The sequence below is a fragment of the Terrapene carolina genome, unplaced genomic scaffold (assembly GCF_002925995.2).
Source record: "Terrapene carolina triunguis isolate 2854851 unplaced genomic scaffold, T_m_triunguis-2.0 Scaffold782, whole genome shotgun sequence".
NCBI lineage: Eukaryota > Metazoa > Chordata > Testudines > Emydidae > Terrapene > Terrapene triunguis.
In genome coordinates this window covers 1,216,897-1,229,558 of record NW_020665133.1, presented here as the reverse complement: position 1 = coordinate 1,229,558, position 12,662 = coordinate 1,216,897, and the positions used below count along the sequence as shown (strand labels likewise).

General features: G+C 47.1%; 2 protein-coding genes across 4 annotated transcripts in view; one reads left to right on the top strand and one right to left on the bottom strand.

Moving 5' to 3' along the window:
* The first annotated feature begins 1,058 nt into the window (after nt 1-1,058).
* On the top strand, nt 1,059-3,846 carry LOC112112392 (cytochrome b-c1 complex subunit 9). Its single transcript, XM_024208310.2, has 2 exons — nt 1,059-1,235; nt 3,581-3,846. The coding sequence occupies exons 1-2, from the start codon at nt 1,095-1,097 to the stop codon at nt 3,626-3,628; spliced, it is 189 nt and encodes a 62-aa protein (XP_024064078.1). The 5' UTR covers nt 1,059-1,094; the 3' UTR covers nt 3,629-3,846.
* A 3,418-nt stretch (nt 3,847-7,264) lies between these two features.
* The window catches only part of ASCC2 (activating signal cointegrator 1 complex subunit 2), a 52,654-nt gene continuing 47,256 nt past the window's right edge, over nt 7,265-12,662 (bottom strand). For 2 of the 3 annotated variants that reach the window (XM_026660457.2, XM_026660458.2), the window contains exons 17-19: nt 10,282-10,378; nt 9,070-9,149; nt 7,265-8,036 (exon numbers count right to left, since the gene is read on the bottom strand). In XM_026660457.2, coding sequence (XP_026516242.1) covers nt 7,865-8,036; nt 9,070-9,149; nt 10,282-10,378 — 349 coding nt within the window. In that variant the 3' untranslated portion in view covers nt 7,265-7,864. The remainder of the gene's footprint in view (nt 8,037-9,069; nt 9,150-10,281; nt 10,379-12,662) is intronic. The other variant, XM_026660459.2, reaches the window with a different exon arrangement.

Here is a 12,662-nt window from a genome sequence, read left to right as displayed (position 1 = left end):
TTCTGTAGGTATGAAGATCACCAAGAATGCCTATTGTGCTGTGTAAAACACACAATATGCAGCTGGTCTATATCAACTTGGGCTGAAAATTTCATTATTAGATACTGATCTTGGGTGCAATTTGGGCTGCCCAATTCAAGACAGCTTGGCCCTGATTGTCAGAGATGCTGTACACTTACAGCTTACATCAACATCCAATTGCAGCACTTCCAAAATAGCCTCAAGCCCCCACTGGCTCAAGCCGAGCACACACAAATTGAAGCAGCTAAAATCAGAGGCCATTTTTTTTTTGGCCTTGATGTTTCATTCCTCCTCCCCACAAGTCATGCTAACATTATAAAAGCCTGGTTTGCGTTACATGTATTCCAATCCCCACCTTCCTTCGGTGCTTTTCTTGGGGCTGATTCCTCAGCACCTTGGGGAGTCATGACACTAGCACAACATGGGTGTGAAAGAGTCCCGGCCTGTACTTGGCACTGGGGACACTGTTTACACACGGTGCAAGGTGCAGGACGCGTCAGGCCCACGCTGCGTGAACACGCTGCCTTAGGGTCCCTGGGAGGGGGTGTAAATGGGCCGGGCCCGCATCCCCAGCAGAACCAGTCCCTCAGTCCCAGCTCGCCCTGCCGTGGGCCAGGAGCCGCCGCGTTCCCCTAGGCCTGCTGCCCTGACCCTACCCGTGCGCTGGGACAGGCACAGGTGCCACTCACCTCCCCACGGCCACAGCCCGACTCCCCAACCTGCGCCTCCCTGAGCGCGCACCGCACGGCATGCTGGGGCTTGTAGGTTTTTACCGCCACCAGCGAGGGTCCGGCGCACGCGTTCGAATGAAGGGACTACATCTCCCAGAGGTCTCATCGCTTAGGGACCATGGTCAGAGGCGAGCGTGGCGCTGTGCATGCCGGGAAATGCAGTCCGCGTCTGCCCCCGAGAGCGAGGTGCTTTCCCCCTGCGGTGGAGCGGCGCGACGCCGCACTCCAAATCCCATGGTGCCTCGCGGCAGGACTCCAAGCCCCAGGGTGCATTGCCGCCACTATAAATTCCGGGTGCAGGCCGCGCCTGCGCTGGCCCAGGCGTCGCCAGACGAGGCCATCATGCCGCTGCGCTCCCGGCTGTACAATGTGCTCTTCCGCCGCACCTCCACCTTCGCCCTCACCATCGTGCTGGGGGCCCTCGTCTTCGAACGCGCCTTCGACCAGGGCGCGGACGCGTTCTACGAGCGTCTCAACCACGGGGTGAGGAGCCGCTGACGGGCCGCGCCGGACCCGAGGCGGAGCTCGCGCAGTTCCTAGGCCGGCGTGGCTGAAGGTCAGGGCGGCCTGTGCACTACGCGAGGCCCCGGCTCGGCCGCGGCCCCTTGACAGTCCGTATCCCCAGGCGTGTTCCGCCTGCGGCCAGAGTGGGGCCGCGGAGAGCCGGGCCCCGGGTGACCTTGGCCCGGCCGGTGACGCTCTCCCGCGCTGTACTAGCGGGGCTGGCTGCCGGCTCCACACCGCCTCCGGGCCCCTGCCTAGAAGGGAACCGCCGCCCAGGTGGGTGCCGGGCCCCTCAGCCCCGCCGATCGGGGCGGACAGGTGGCCTGTTCTCCTCGCTTCGGCTTCCTTACAACGTACCTCGCCCCTTCTGCGCCCGCCGCTCTGCTAGGCCGGGGTGGGGGTACCGCGCCCTGCCGCACCTTCCAGCCCACCTCTGACCGGTCTCTGCCAAGGTGAACACAGCAGGGGGACTTTACAAAAAGCCTGGGTGAACTTCTCACTTAACACAGGCTGCCTGTGAGTGGTAGGGAAGCAGTGGGGTTGAGTTCTGCTCACTTCATTCAGCCCTTTATTTTACAGGGCCAGATGCATATGAAGGGCTGAGGATCCAGCAACCATGCTAGCATCATGGCAGATGCATTTTGTAAATGCATAGTAATGCCAGTGCTGAATTGCCTTGTGATAACCACCATGATTATAGAAGTACTGCTATTATGGCACTTATAGGGAGGATTTATGCATGCTCTTGGACTTCTCCAGTTGTCTTGGCCCTAATGGGGGAGACAGTCAAAGAAATTGTAACACAGGAAGCTTAAAACAAGGACTCATTTCTTGAATGTCTTCAGTTTCATATTTCTGATGTCTAACTCAACAAAAAAGGTGACAGCAACTTTGCACACAATGTAGGTCATATAGGATGTGTTGCCAGTATTGCAGTGCTGTCCCAAGCAGTCTGCAACATAAGATGAGATGAGTCAAGTCATCATTGTATTTAAGTTGCATCCATGGACAGGAAAAGCTTGATAATTAATGCTTAGATACCATGGCAATAAGTGATACACACATTACCTGATCCTCCAGTTACCTGTAACTGTGCCCTTAGCATACCAAGTTGTGATAAAGTATGTATTTTAACTCTAAAAGCACCCAGAGTTTGTGCAAAATACAAAATTACAGCCAAATATAAAGTGTATGATTTGCACATTTCCTCTTCCCTTCCAGGAGTTTGGGGCCAGAGGAAACTTCTAATATCCAACTGGAATTATGTATTTCTTTGGCTACTTTCTTAATTGAGCAATTCAGTTATTACGTGTTAGTGTACTTTTTGTCAGTCTAGGGTTGTATGCTGATTTTCCTCTTTTAAAGAGGCTATGATCCTGTCTAGACCAGGCATTAGAAATGCTATGATACTTTCTGCCCACAAACAGGAATCTTACAAGTATTTATTGTACCAGTTGGTTGTGATGGTTGGGCTAAAGACCTTGTTTTGGGTCCAGCTTGAATCTGTGTTGACTACAGTGGCTTTTCCTCAGTGTGAATGGGGAGCCAGAAGCTGCAACAGTTTGGTGTTTCTTAACCTGCAAGGTTACAGAGTAGGGCAGCAGTAGGAACCTATAAAGTTGTATGATCCTAGACTGCCTCCCTAAAAAAATATTCTTGAAAGCTACCTACATTCCCTTTCTGGTATTGTAGCTTACCTAATGCAGATCCTGAGAATGGGGCCCCAAGCTGAGGCATCAGTGCACTGCTCCAGGCTCTTGTGGCACTCACCTGGTATCATATGCTCCTCTGGTGACTGGGTACAGGGAGGCCATAGAACAAAAGAGCAAAGCTACTATAAAAATATTAAGCAAAATGCAGAAAAGGATGTGTGAATAGAAGGAAGAAATGGCAGCAAGTATGCTGGGACTTGCGGAAGAGGACATGGTCTCATTCTGCCAGTCCACTGCAAGAAGCAGCTTAATCAAAAAAGATGAGATCCATTATCTTAACTCCATTCTACAGTGCAATTCCTCCTCTTGAAGTTACCTCAGAACCTGTGTTTCAAGTGTGTGCTGTGCCTTCTGGAATAAATGCTTTGGTATTCCTGGAGTGCACTGGTCTGGCTAGGTAAGGCATTGTGTGGATGTGCCAAAGTGGTCACCCAAACAAGTGCCATTAGGATATGCTGTCAAGGGCAAGACACCAAATGGGACAGCAATGGCAGGAAACTTCAGTGTGTTCCTCACTTGTAGGCATTCCCTTTAGGTGAAAGTAAGAAATTCAGCCCAGCATCACTGGGACACATACATAAGACTTCTTGCTTTTGTTTTTTTCAAATGCAGAAACTGTGGAAACACATCAAGCACAAGTATGAGACACAAGAAAAGTGAAGTGAGAGCTACAGGAGCCATGCCGGGGTGCCTGTATCCCCTTGTGTAAACTCTTCAATTGCCTGATACCAATTACCAAGAATGAAAATGGGCTTCTGACTGAAGAAATCTGAGCCAGAGAGAGCACATCACCAACTTCATCTGTGGCAGAAACCTTGATGGATTTACTCCTGCTGTGTTAAAACATTCTGTTAAACTAATAAACTCACTAACCCATACCTCTTGTGCTTACATGTTCAGTGAACTTCCCCTGTGCTCTAGATGTAAAGAAGGGTTTATTGTTAGCCACAGGATGTTGGGCTCTAAATTAATGTGGCATATAAAACCTTATTTCTGTAGCACTGGTATGGAAAATCATATGCGGTTTGTTTTTGTGTAACCTAAAAAGTGGAAGCACAGGTACAGCTGAAAGCCTTTGTCAATATTTATTGCTTTTGCCTGGTAAATGTTCCAGTTTATAACTCAGACCAATGTACAGACAGGAGCAATAGCCTTAAATAGGCAGGCAATAGCTAGCCAAAATCTCTAACCATAAATGGTCTCTCCAAATATTCTTAACAGCCCTTTATTTAAAAAATTCCTCCAGCATTCAAACCCATCTTTCACTTTGCTCTTGGTTATATGCAGCACTTTAGTCTCTTTATTTAAACATCTTGTTTTTTATAGTAATTAGTATATCAAAGCACCTGGTTCTGGGGCTGTATCTTTGTTGCATCTCAGACAAACCATCTAGCCTTTGCTTGCTGACAAATGATATGCACTTGTTCAGGGTGGCTGCCTCAGTAGTATTGATTTTAATTAAAATCTTAACTTTCAAATATCCTTCACTACTCGGAGAAGTGCTGCTTTGCTTTCAGACAGCTGGCCTGAGCTGCACTTAAAAACAAAACACCCCACCCTGTGGAAGAAGGGCTAAAATGAAGGGGCTGTAAATAAGATGTATAGCTGGTGTATTCTAATGACATCTGTGAGCCCTATAAGCTTGAAAAGTGACTAACTCATTTTAAATTTAGTATAGGTCTGGAGCTCTGCATTACTGTGCTGGGAGAGCTGTAGTGATCTGTCTTGAGCGTTCTGTTCAGCCTTTTCTGTTTACAGTAGGAGTATGCTGAAGTGGTGGTGCAGGTGCCTTATTCTTTTGCTGTTTGATACAGTACATAAGGTGCTAAACAGATAGTGCCTGCCCTGGGAGCATAAAGCTAAATATCACACAGGCATGGGGGAAAGTGGTAAAAAGCAAGCAATGGGAAGGGATATGGCAATACTATAGTGAGACCGTAGCTATGTCATCCTTGGCTATGTCTATACAGCAGCAGGCAAGACATTTCCCAGAATGGGTAGACTACCGCCTGAGCCTGTAGCAGGGGTGTTGGGTAGGATTGTATGCAAGCAGCTAGCCCAAGCTGCCATGCTTGGTTTTGTGTCAGGATGCTATTCTGAGGCTAGGTCTACACTACCCACCTGAATTGGCGGGTAGAAATTGACCTCTCGGGGATTGATTTATCGTGTCCCGTCAGGACATGACAATCGATCCCTGAATCGACGCTCTTACTCCACCAGCGAAGGTGGGAGTAAGAGCTGTCGACGGGAAGCCGCGGAGGTCGATTTTGCCGCTGTCCTCACAGCGGGGTAAGTCGGCTGCGATACGTCGAATTCAGCTACACTATTCGCGTAGCTGAATTTGCGTATCTTAAATCGACCCCCCCCCCTGTAGTGAAGAGGTAGCCTTAGCCTGCTAGGTGGAGCAGCACTAGTACCTTTCTGTCTGTAGTGGGAAGCAGCTTTAAGAGTCTCATCCTAACTGATAGCAGTGCCATCAGTTCCCATGCCCCTTTGCTGCCTATTTCCAGAAACCCTCTTCCTTCACAGGCCAGGAATGGAGGAAGTTAAAGCATTATCTAACTACCTGGTTCCTTTAAAAGTTATCCAATAGGAATCTGTTTTTAGTGCATGGGGATGATGGAAACCAGTTACTACTTGCCTGGCCAGTCCTGTACAAGCCAAGCTGGCTGCCAGTCCTACACACCTTACACTTGAACTGTCTTTCTGCTTGTTACATTTCCACTAATAACATGCAATTGAAGTTTTGCTGATGGATGACTCTGAGGTGGAATGGCTCTTGCTACAGCAGTAGCATGAACTGGAGAAAAGCTTTATGGATAGTGAAAACATTAACCCCAATGGGTGCCATTTACACTTGGTGGGTAAGGAGGATTTGCCAATATTTTGTTTGAGGAAAAAATGGCTGCTGTCGACTCCTAGCGGCCTTAAATTGCTTTTATAGAGGCACCCTAGGGGGTAGGATTTAGGCCTTGCTGGGCTAATCTCATAACCTAACCAAAAAAAACCACATTTGCTTCTAGTGTAAGTTCTACCTGCAGGGCTGATCGCTTTATGCTATGCTGAACTAGTGGTGGTTTCAGCAGCCTTGAAGCTAGAGTTACCTAGCAGTGAATACATATTAGATGGGGAGATGTGGTAGCAAGTCCGGCAAAAAGCAAATTATTAGGCAATGGGATAACTGAAAGTACAAGGGTTAAGTAGTTTCCCATGACAATGGCTTTTGGGAAAGCACAAGTGTTAAATTCATTCCTTTTACCCCATGTCCTAGTGGGCTGTTGAATAGTGCAGAAAATTTTATCCTGTGAATATTCAGGGCTTTATCCTATTTGCATAATGGTGACAGCCATTTCCATTCTTTCTGAAAGCAGCCTCACTGTTATAGCACTAATCACATAGCTGTACAATCTCCTCCCCCTGCGTATAACTTGGCAGTGAAGGACATGCATACAAAGCTTAATACAAAAACCTGCCTTCTGCAGTATTTGGAGAAAAGCAACATGTAGTACTTCACACACTGAAACAAGGGTTAGAATGCTGGAAGCTTAGAATTCAGTGCATTTTATGTAGCAGCAATACACCAAAAATAAATTGCTCTTGACTTTCTTTGGAACAGGTTGATCTACCACAACCCATTTGTCATCTGTTTATGTGGGGAGCTAATGTACTCATACTATTTATTTTCAAATGTAGTATAAGTCTACATGCTGGTGAGCAGAACACATTTTCAATGTGCAGATATTTAATGACAATTTATTGACATTCGTATCACAGACAGCTAGCTCCATCTCCAATGTCTGTCTAGGCTCTTGTAAGGTAGCCCTCACCCTGGTATCTGAGTACCTTACAAATAGATTAAAGTGACCTCAGGAATGGTCTCATTCTGTAGAAGTGACTTTTTGTATGACAAGATTGTTTCTCTTGAGACCTGTCAGCAGGCAGAGATTGCTATTACTAGCTCATAGCGTTCCCCATGACAGGTATGATCTGAGCTGTTCTGCTTAATGAGTGGTGACAAGTAGCTATTGGGAAAGCAACTCTATGGACTGTGACTGCAGAGGCAAATCACTGCATGCCTTCCCCTCACCTAATTTGCATATTGCAATCATCTTGCTTTAGATGCCTTGATAGTGAATGCATTTCAAAGGGGCTTTGGGCCATGCATATCCACTGCACACCTCACTTCATTAAACAAGCTCCTAACTGCAGACATATGATAGTTCACTGCTAACGGATACAGACAAGATTAAATTAGATAGGGTTCATTGACGGAAACTGCATAAAACACCAAGCCGAAAGATTCAAATTCTTTATCTGCATGCTTTTATACACGTTTCTCGCTCGAGGGAGAGGAATTTAAAGTACATCACCATACAGCTGAACTCCTAGGGCTTTGTCAGCAACAGGACTGGCCTGTTGTGCATTTGTTTCTATACATCCCATGAGTCTACTGCAGGATAAGGCACCGTGTGTGGAGTGGGCAGCTGTAGCTAATGGCGCAGGCGAACCTCACTGTCAGTTGTAGCGCTCATTCTAAGTGCTCTTAGCTGTGCTGATTGGATGCCCCAGGCAGTTGTGGGGGCAGGGGGATGTTTCTTATATGAAAATAAAGTTCTCATAGAATCATTACAAATAGTTTAAAAAAAAAAAAACAATGGCTGTTGCAGCCTGTCCTATGCATCTGAGAGACCTGCTGCTGCATTAGCTGTATTGACAACTAGCACAGCAGCAAGCCTGCCTGATGGGCAGTTCCTATTCATAAATGGAAAGCTCTCCCCAGGGCGGGGTGATCCCAGTTAAAATTGAAGGGCTGGGTATTGCACCATGACCTTAAGATCAGGAGGCCCTCAGAAGTAAAGGCCTGAATCCAATGCAATGCCTTGGGCTAAGAGTCCCTCAGGAAGGGATCATGCCTTTGTTCCGTTTCCTGTCAGCCATGACGCGGCGGTTATGATTAGCTCTTGCCCCTTTGTTGGCTTCCTTCTTCCTTCGGTCTTGGACTGTATCCCGGCTTTGTCCATGCCCCTTGGCGTTCCCTACGGCAGCTGAGGTGTTGTCATGCTTGTACCTAAAGTATAGATAAAAATGGGAATCACCACAAGTTCTGCACAAGGCACACTGAGGATCACACATCTAATTTCTCTTTCTAAGACAAAGGATCCTGAGAAAAGATCAGATGTGGAGAGAGCACACCTGAGGGGAGTCCAGCCAGCCAGCCATCTCCCCTGACGAGTGAGCTGTGCAGCACTTCTATAGTATCCGAACATTACCCATCAGCCATGTGATGCCAGCTCCCTCTTCCTGCTTTTAGCATGCCAGCAGCCAGCCAGATGTTGCACTGAAGCTTTGTCCTGTCCAGGCATCCCCTGTGGTAGTTACTGAGGATCTGGGAAGCTCCTGTACCCCCAAATCTTACTAATCTTATGCAGGTTCCTGCTCTCCCTTCCCCCATATAACTGCAGCAGTAGCATTGCTGTGCCAGTGAAGGGACTTGCCAGGCATCCCTGCCACTTGGTGTAGCTGCACTCTAGGCAGCGAAGTGGAAGCTGAGTAAGATGTTGGAAATGGTGACACTCCCAACAACTCTCGAAAGATGGACTGTCATTTCTGAAAGCCAACCTGAGGCTGTGTGTAGACTGCGCATCTTACAACGGTGCAGCTGTGCCGCTACAGCACTGCCATTGTAAGGTATGTAGTGTAGCCGCTCTCCTGACGGCCAAACAAAAGCATCCCCAACGACAGGCGGTAGCTTCGTCATCGGGAGAGCGTCTTCCGCCAACAAAGCACTGTCCCCACCGGCACTTTTTGTCGTTAAAACTCTTTTTATTTGGGGTTTGTTTGTTTTTTTCACACTCCTGAGTGACAAAAGTTTTAATGATGAAAGTGCAGTGTAGCCACAGCCTAAGACCTGGAGCTTCTAGTCAACTCAAGATGCAACATACCATTGTGGCTGGAGCCCTGAGGAGACAGGAATATTCCGACCAGGTGCAACAGCAGGACAGTCACCAAGGAGGAAATCCTGGCCCACTAAAGTCAGGGAGTGTTTTGCCACTGACTTCAATGGAGCCATGATTCACCCCTGGAGAAGGATTCCATCTTACCCTTTCCTTGCAAGGTAAGTCATCCGTCTGGCTTCAGCTCTCTCCCTCAGCACTGCTGGGTCCTGCACAAAATGGTCCTGCTGGGGGATGGAAATAAAGTCTTTAATCTCATTACCATCTTACCAGCATTCAGCGTGACTTGGGGAGCTACAGAAGCCTGACTTCTTGTGGCTCCCTGGTGTGGGGAGAGTCCCCCACATCCCTCAGCTGAAGTTATTCATTACAGCCAAGTAGTCCCCCAGGATCAGTGACAGGGAGCGGCTGATGTGAGATGCCAAATTGATCAAAGTGAAAAGCATCCGAAAATTTGAATTGCAAGTGGTTTCACTGAGATTTTAGGGATTTTTTCCCCCCATCACAGCCAAATGGTCAATTTCCATTAAATCCATGATAACCATGAAAATAATACAGCTTTAATGATCCTCCCCTCCCCCTCACACACTCCGCTGGCATCATATCCTCTCTTCCAGAGATACATGCACACCTCTCCAAGGAGTAAGAGTCCTGTGACATGCCTAGGTTGGGAGGCTGTGGGCAATTGTACTTGGGGGACACTTCACTGTCCAACTTGCTGCAGCCTGCCACTCTGAAAAGCAGAGCTGCCTCAATGCTATGTGAACAGATTCATGCTTTGGAAAAGGAAACCCTTTCCACACTGTTACTGGTCAGGGCTTCAACCAGCGGCGTATTATCACCTAGGCCGGCAAATTTGCAGGGGCGGCAAATTTATAATAGCAGCATTTTTGTAATCGTGGCATCAGTGATGCCGTGATTCTACCACTCATAGCGCGTATTGAAACCACCAATGACGGCGCGACGCCATTTAGTAAACATACTCGCGAGAATCCTAAACTGCACTGGACCCCCGCTTGAATGCGGGGTTTTGGATCCATGTGCGGTTCCGCGCTATAAGCGAAATCGTGCTATACAGACGCACGTTCAAGCGAGGGTCCACTGTACTTGTAATTTTATTTATAATAAAACTTGTAGGTGTTCAATTATTTTAATGATATTTACATTCATTTTAGTTCAAACGAATTTGTAAAAAAACTAAAACAAGTTCATATGGGGCTGGGGGCGGCAATTATTTCAGGGCCTAGGGGCAGCAAAATCATTAATCTGCTACTGGCTTCAACAGGTGAAATAGACAGGGCATACAATAGAATTTAGCATAATGCCAATTCCCATCAGCCTACAAATTAAGCTAGTAACCTTTGTTGTTTCCTTTTCAGGCTCTTCCACTTCCTCCTCCTCCTCCTCCTCCTCCTCTTGTCCTTTGGGTCTCAGGACTTGAGGGATGGTAAATGGCCTGGGAAATGGAGAGAGAAAGGTGAAAGATTCAGTACTATTTCATCTGGGCAGTTCTGATACTAGAATCTTTTAAAGACAATTCTGAATTACAGAAGGGCAGGTCTTTCAAGAAGTGAAATCCACAGCTTTTATGGACCTGCCTAATTTGTAAAGCAAGTGGACTGAATTAGCAAATCTAGAGAGAAGGAGAGCAGCCAATGACAAATTTGCCATGTTCCAATGACTTCCAGGAGATCTGCAATTGGTGAATATTGACTAATAGGGAAAAGTGTCTTAGTGGAACATGTATCCTTGATTTCATATTTAATACTTCACCACCTGTACATTTGGTCTAGCTGTAGGACCATATACATTGGGGGTCAAGTGCAGCCCTACTGTAATTCCACAGAGGTCAATGGAGATCTCCCCCAGACCCACTCTAGGATAGGGATGCCACCTCTGATGTACAAAAAATCCAGACATCCAGGATGATCCTGAGCCCATAAAACTGGCCAGCTGGCCATGTGTAATGAGCTCCCTTACAGATTTCCTGGGACAGCTACCTCAGAAAAGGGATGATCCCTGGAAAACCTGGACAGACAGCAACACTACCCCAGGATGAATTTGGGGCTGAGTATTTGGTTTAGTTCTCCCTTTTTATATATGCACATCTTCAGTTCCCTGTGGAATGTTCTTTTCACATCTATCAAATCTAAATTAAAAAGGGACAGTTTAAAACACTTACTATCCAGTGCCACCTTGAGGCAGGGATAGGATGGCATTTCATGCACTGGGTGAATTGCAAGGGGGAGGAGAAAGGCAGAAAAGACTTGAGACATGCAAGGGACAACAGAGCTGCACAAAAGAAAACATGCCTTCCTCTAGGAGACCACCCAGAAAGCATTTTGCATAGAGCAATGGCATTTGATGGTTAACTCTCTCTAGACCTCAGCACACAGACAGCGATGGGACTGAGGGTTGTATGTAGGCATATCAAGTCACATTACGTGCACACCATATTAAAATCAGGTATCTGCTCAAAATAGTCCCCACTTTAAAACTGCTGTGATTGGTCAGAGGTTGTCCCATTGATTCTCAGTTGCACCCATTATGCTGGGTTTGCTGGGGAGTCTTTCACACAGGAGGAAATCCATCGGCTTTATGGCCCCTTTGCACACCTCGAGCAGTGCAAAGGGCCTGGAGCGAGGAAGAGAAAAACTATCCCTTTATGTAGTTCTAATGTAGTTCTTCTAAAGGATTCCATTTGATTTTAAATCTGTGGTTGTGTCGCCAAGGAAAATAAAACTTAAAACCAAAAGTACAAGAGCCTTTGTTTTATATCAGATGCCCAGGCCTGATCTTCAGAAGTGCTGAGCACCCTCAGACCTCCCAGAAAAGCCAGTGGGAAGGGTGGGTGCTCACAACTTCTGAAGATCAAGCCCGAATGTGTTACAGGTGAACCGTAAGGAAGTTTTTATTCAAGTCTCTAGAACTCTTTAGGAAGATTCCAAAAGAAGAAAAAAGTAGAGAAGAGAAATATTTTGTTTTAAATGGGGTTAGCACTGCCTGTTAACATGGTACAATTCCTGCTTCCTGAAAATGCTGTTATGGCTGGAAAATTACTCTGTAAATCACAAGAGAAATGTTAAGCTTACAGCTTCCGAAAGAGAGAGAAAGAGTGGGTGTGCATACTTGGTTGTCTGTCAAAATCTAATTCCTTTTCCCAACATACCTCTAGCCATGCTCTTAGAATTAATGTTTTTCAGTTCTAACTCTCAGCTAACCCTCACACCCCTGAGAGCCAACTTAGTATTAGCTCTATTTTGCAGATGGTGAGACTGTGGCAGAGAGAGGTGATGGTCACATGCCGAGGCAGTGGAGTGGAGCCCAGAACTCTCAGTTGCATGCTCTAATCACTAGATCACAGAAGAGCCTGTGCCCAGGGTGGGGGGAGGGACTTGCCAAACAAGCAAGAACAGAGGTCAGCTTTTTCTTACTGTTTGCCCAGCGGCTTTTCTGCATTGGGATGGGGGGAGAAACAAGCATAAGAGGCCAATTCACACCCTCCATCCCCAATGACCAGCGTTCCCCTCTGTGTGCAGCGTGAAGTGCTGCCTCAGTGAAAGCTTAACCTCTCAGAGCAAAGCCTCCCGCTCAGGTTTTAAAACTGAGCTCAGGCAGCATTTGGTTCCACACACGAAGAAAGGAAAGGAGGTATAGGAGGAAGGGGGAGCATGACAACTCCCTGTTCCCATGGCTGGGAGAAGCTCCCTGACCAGCAGGGGAAAGGGGAGACCCAGAAA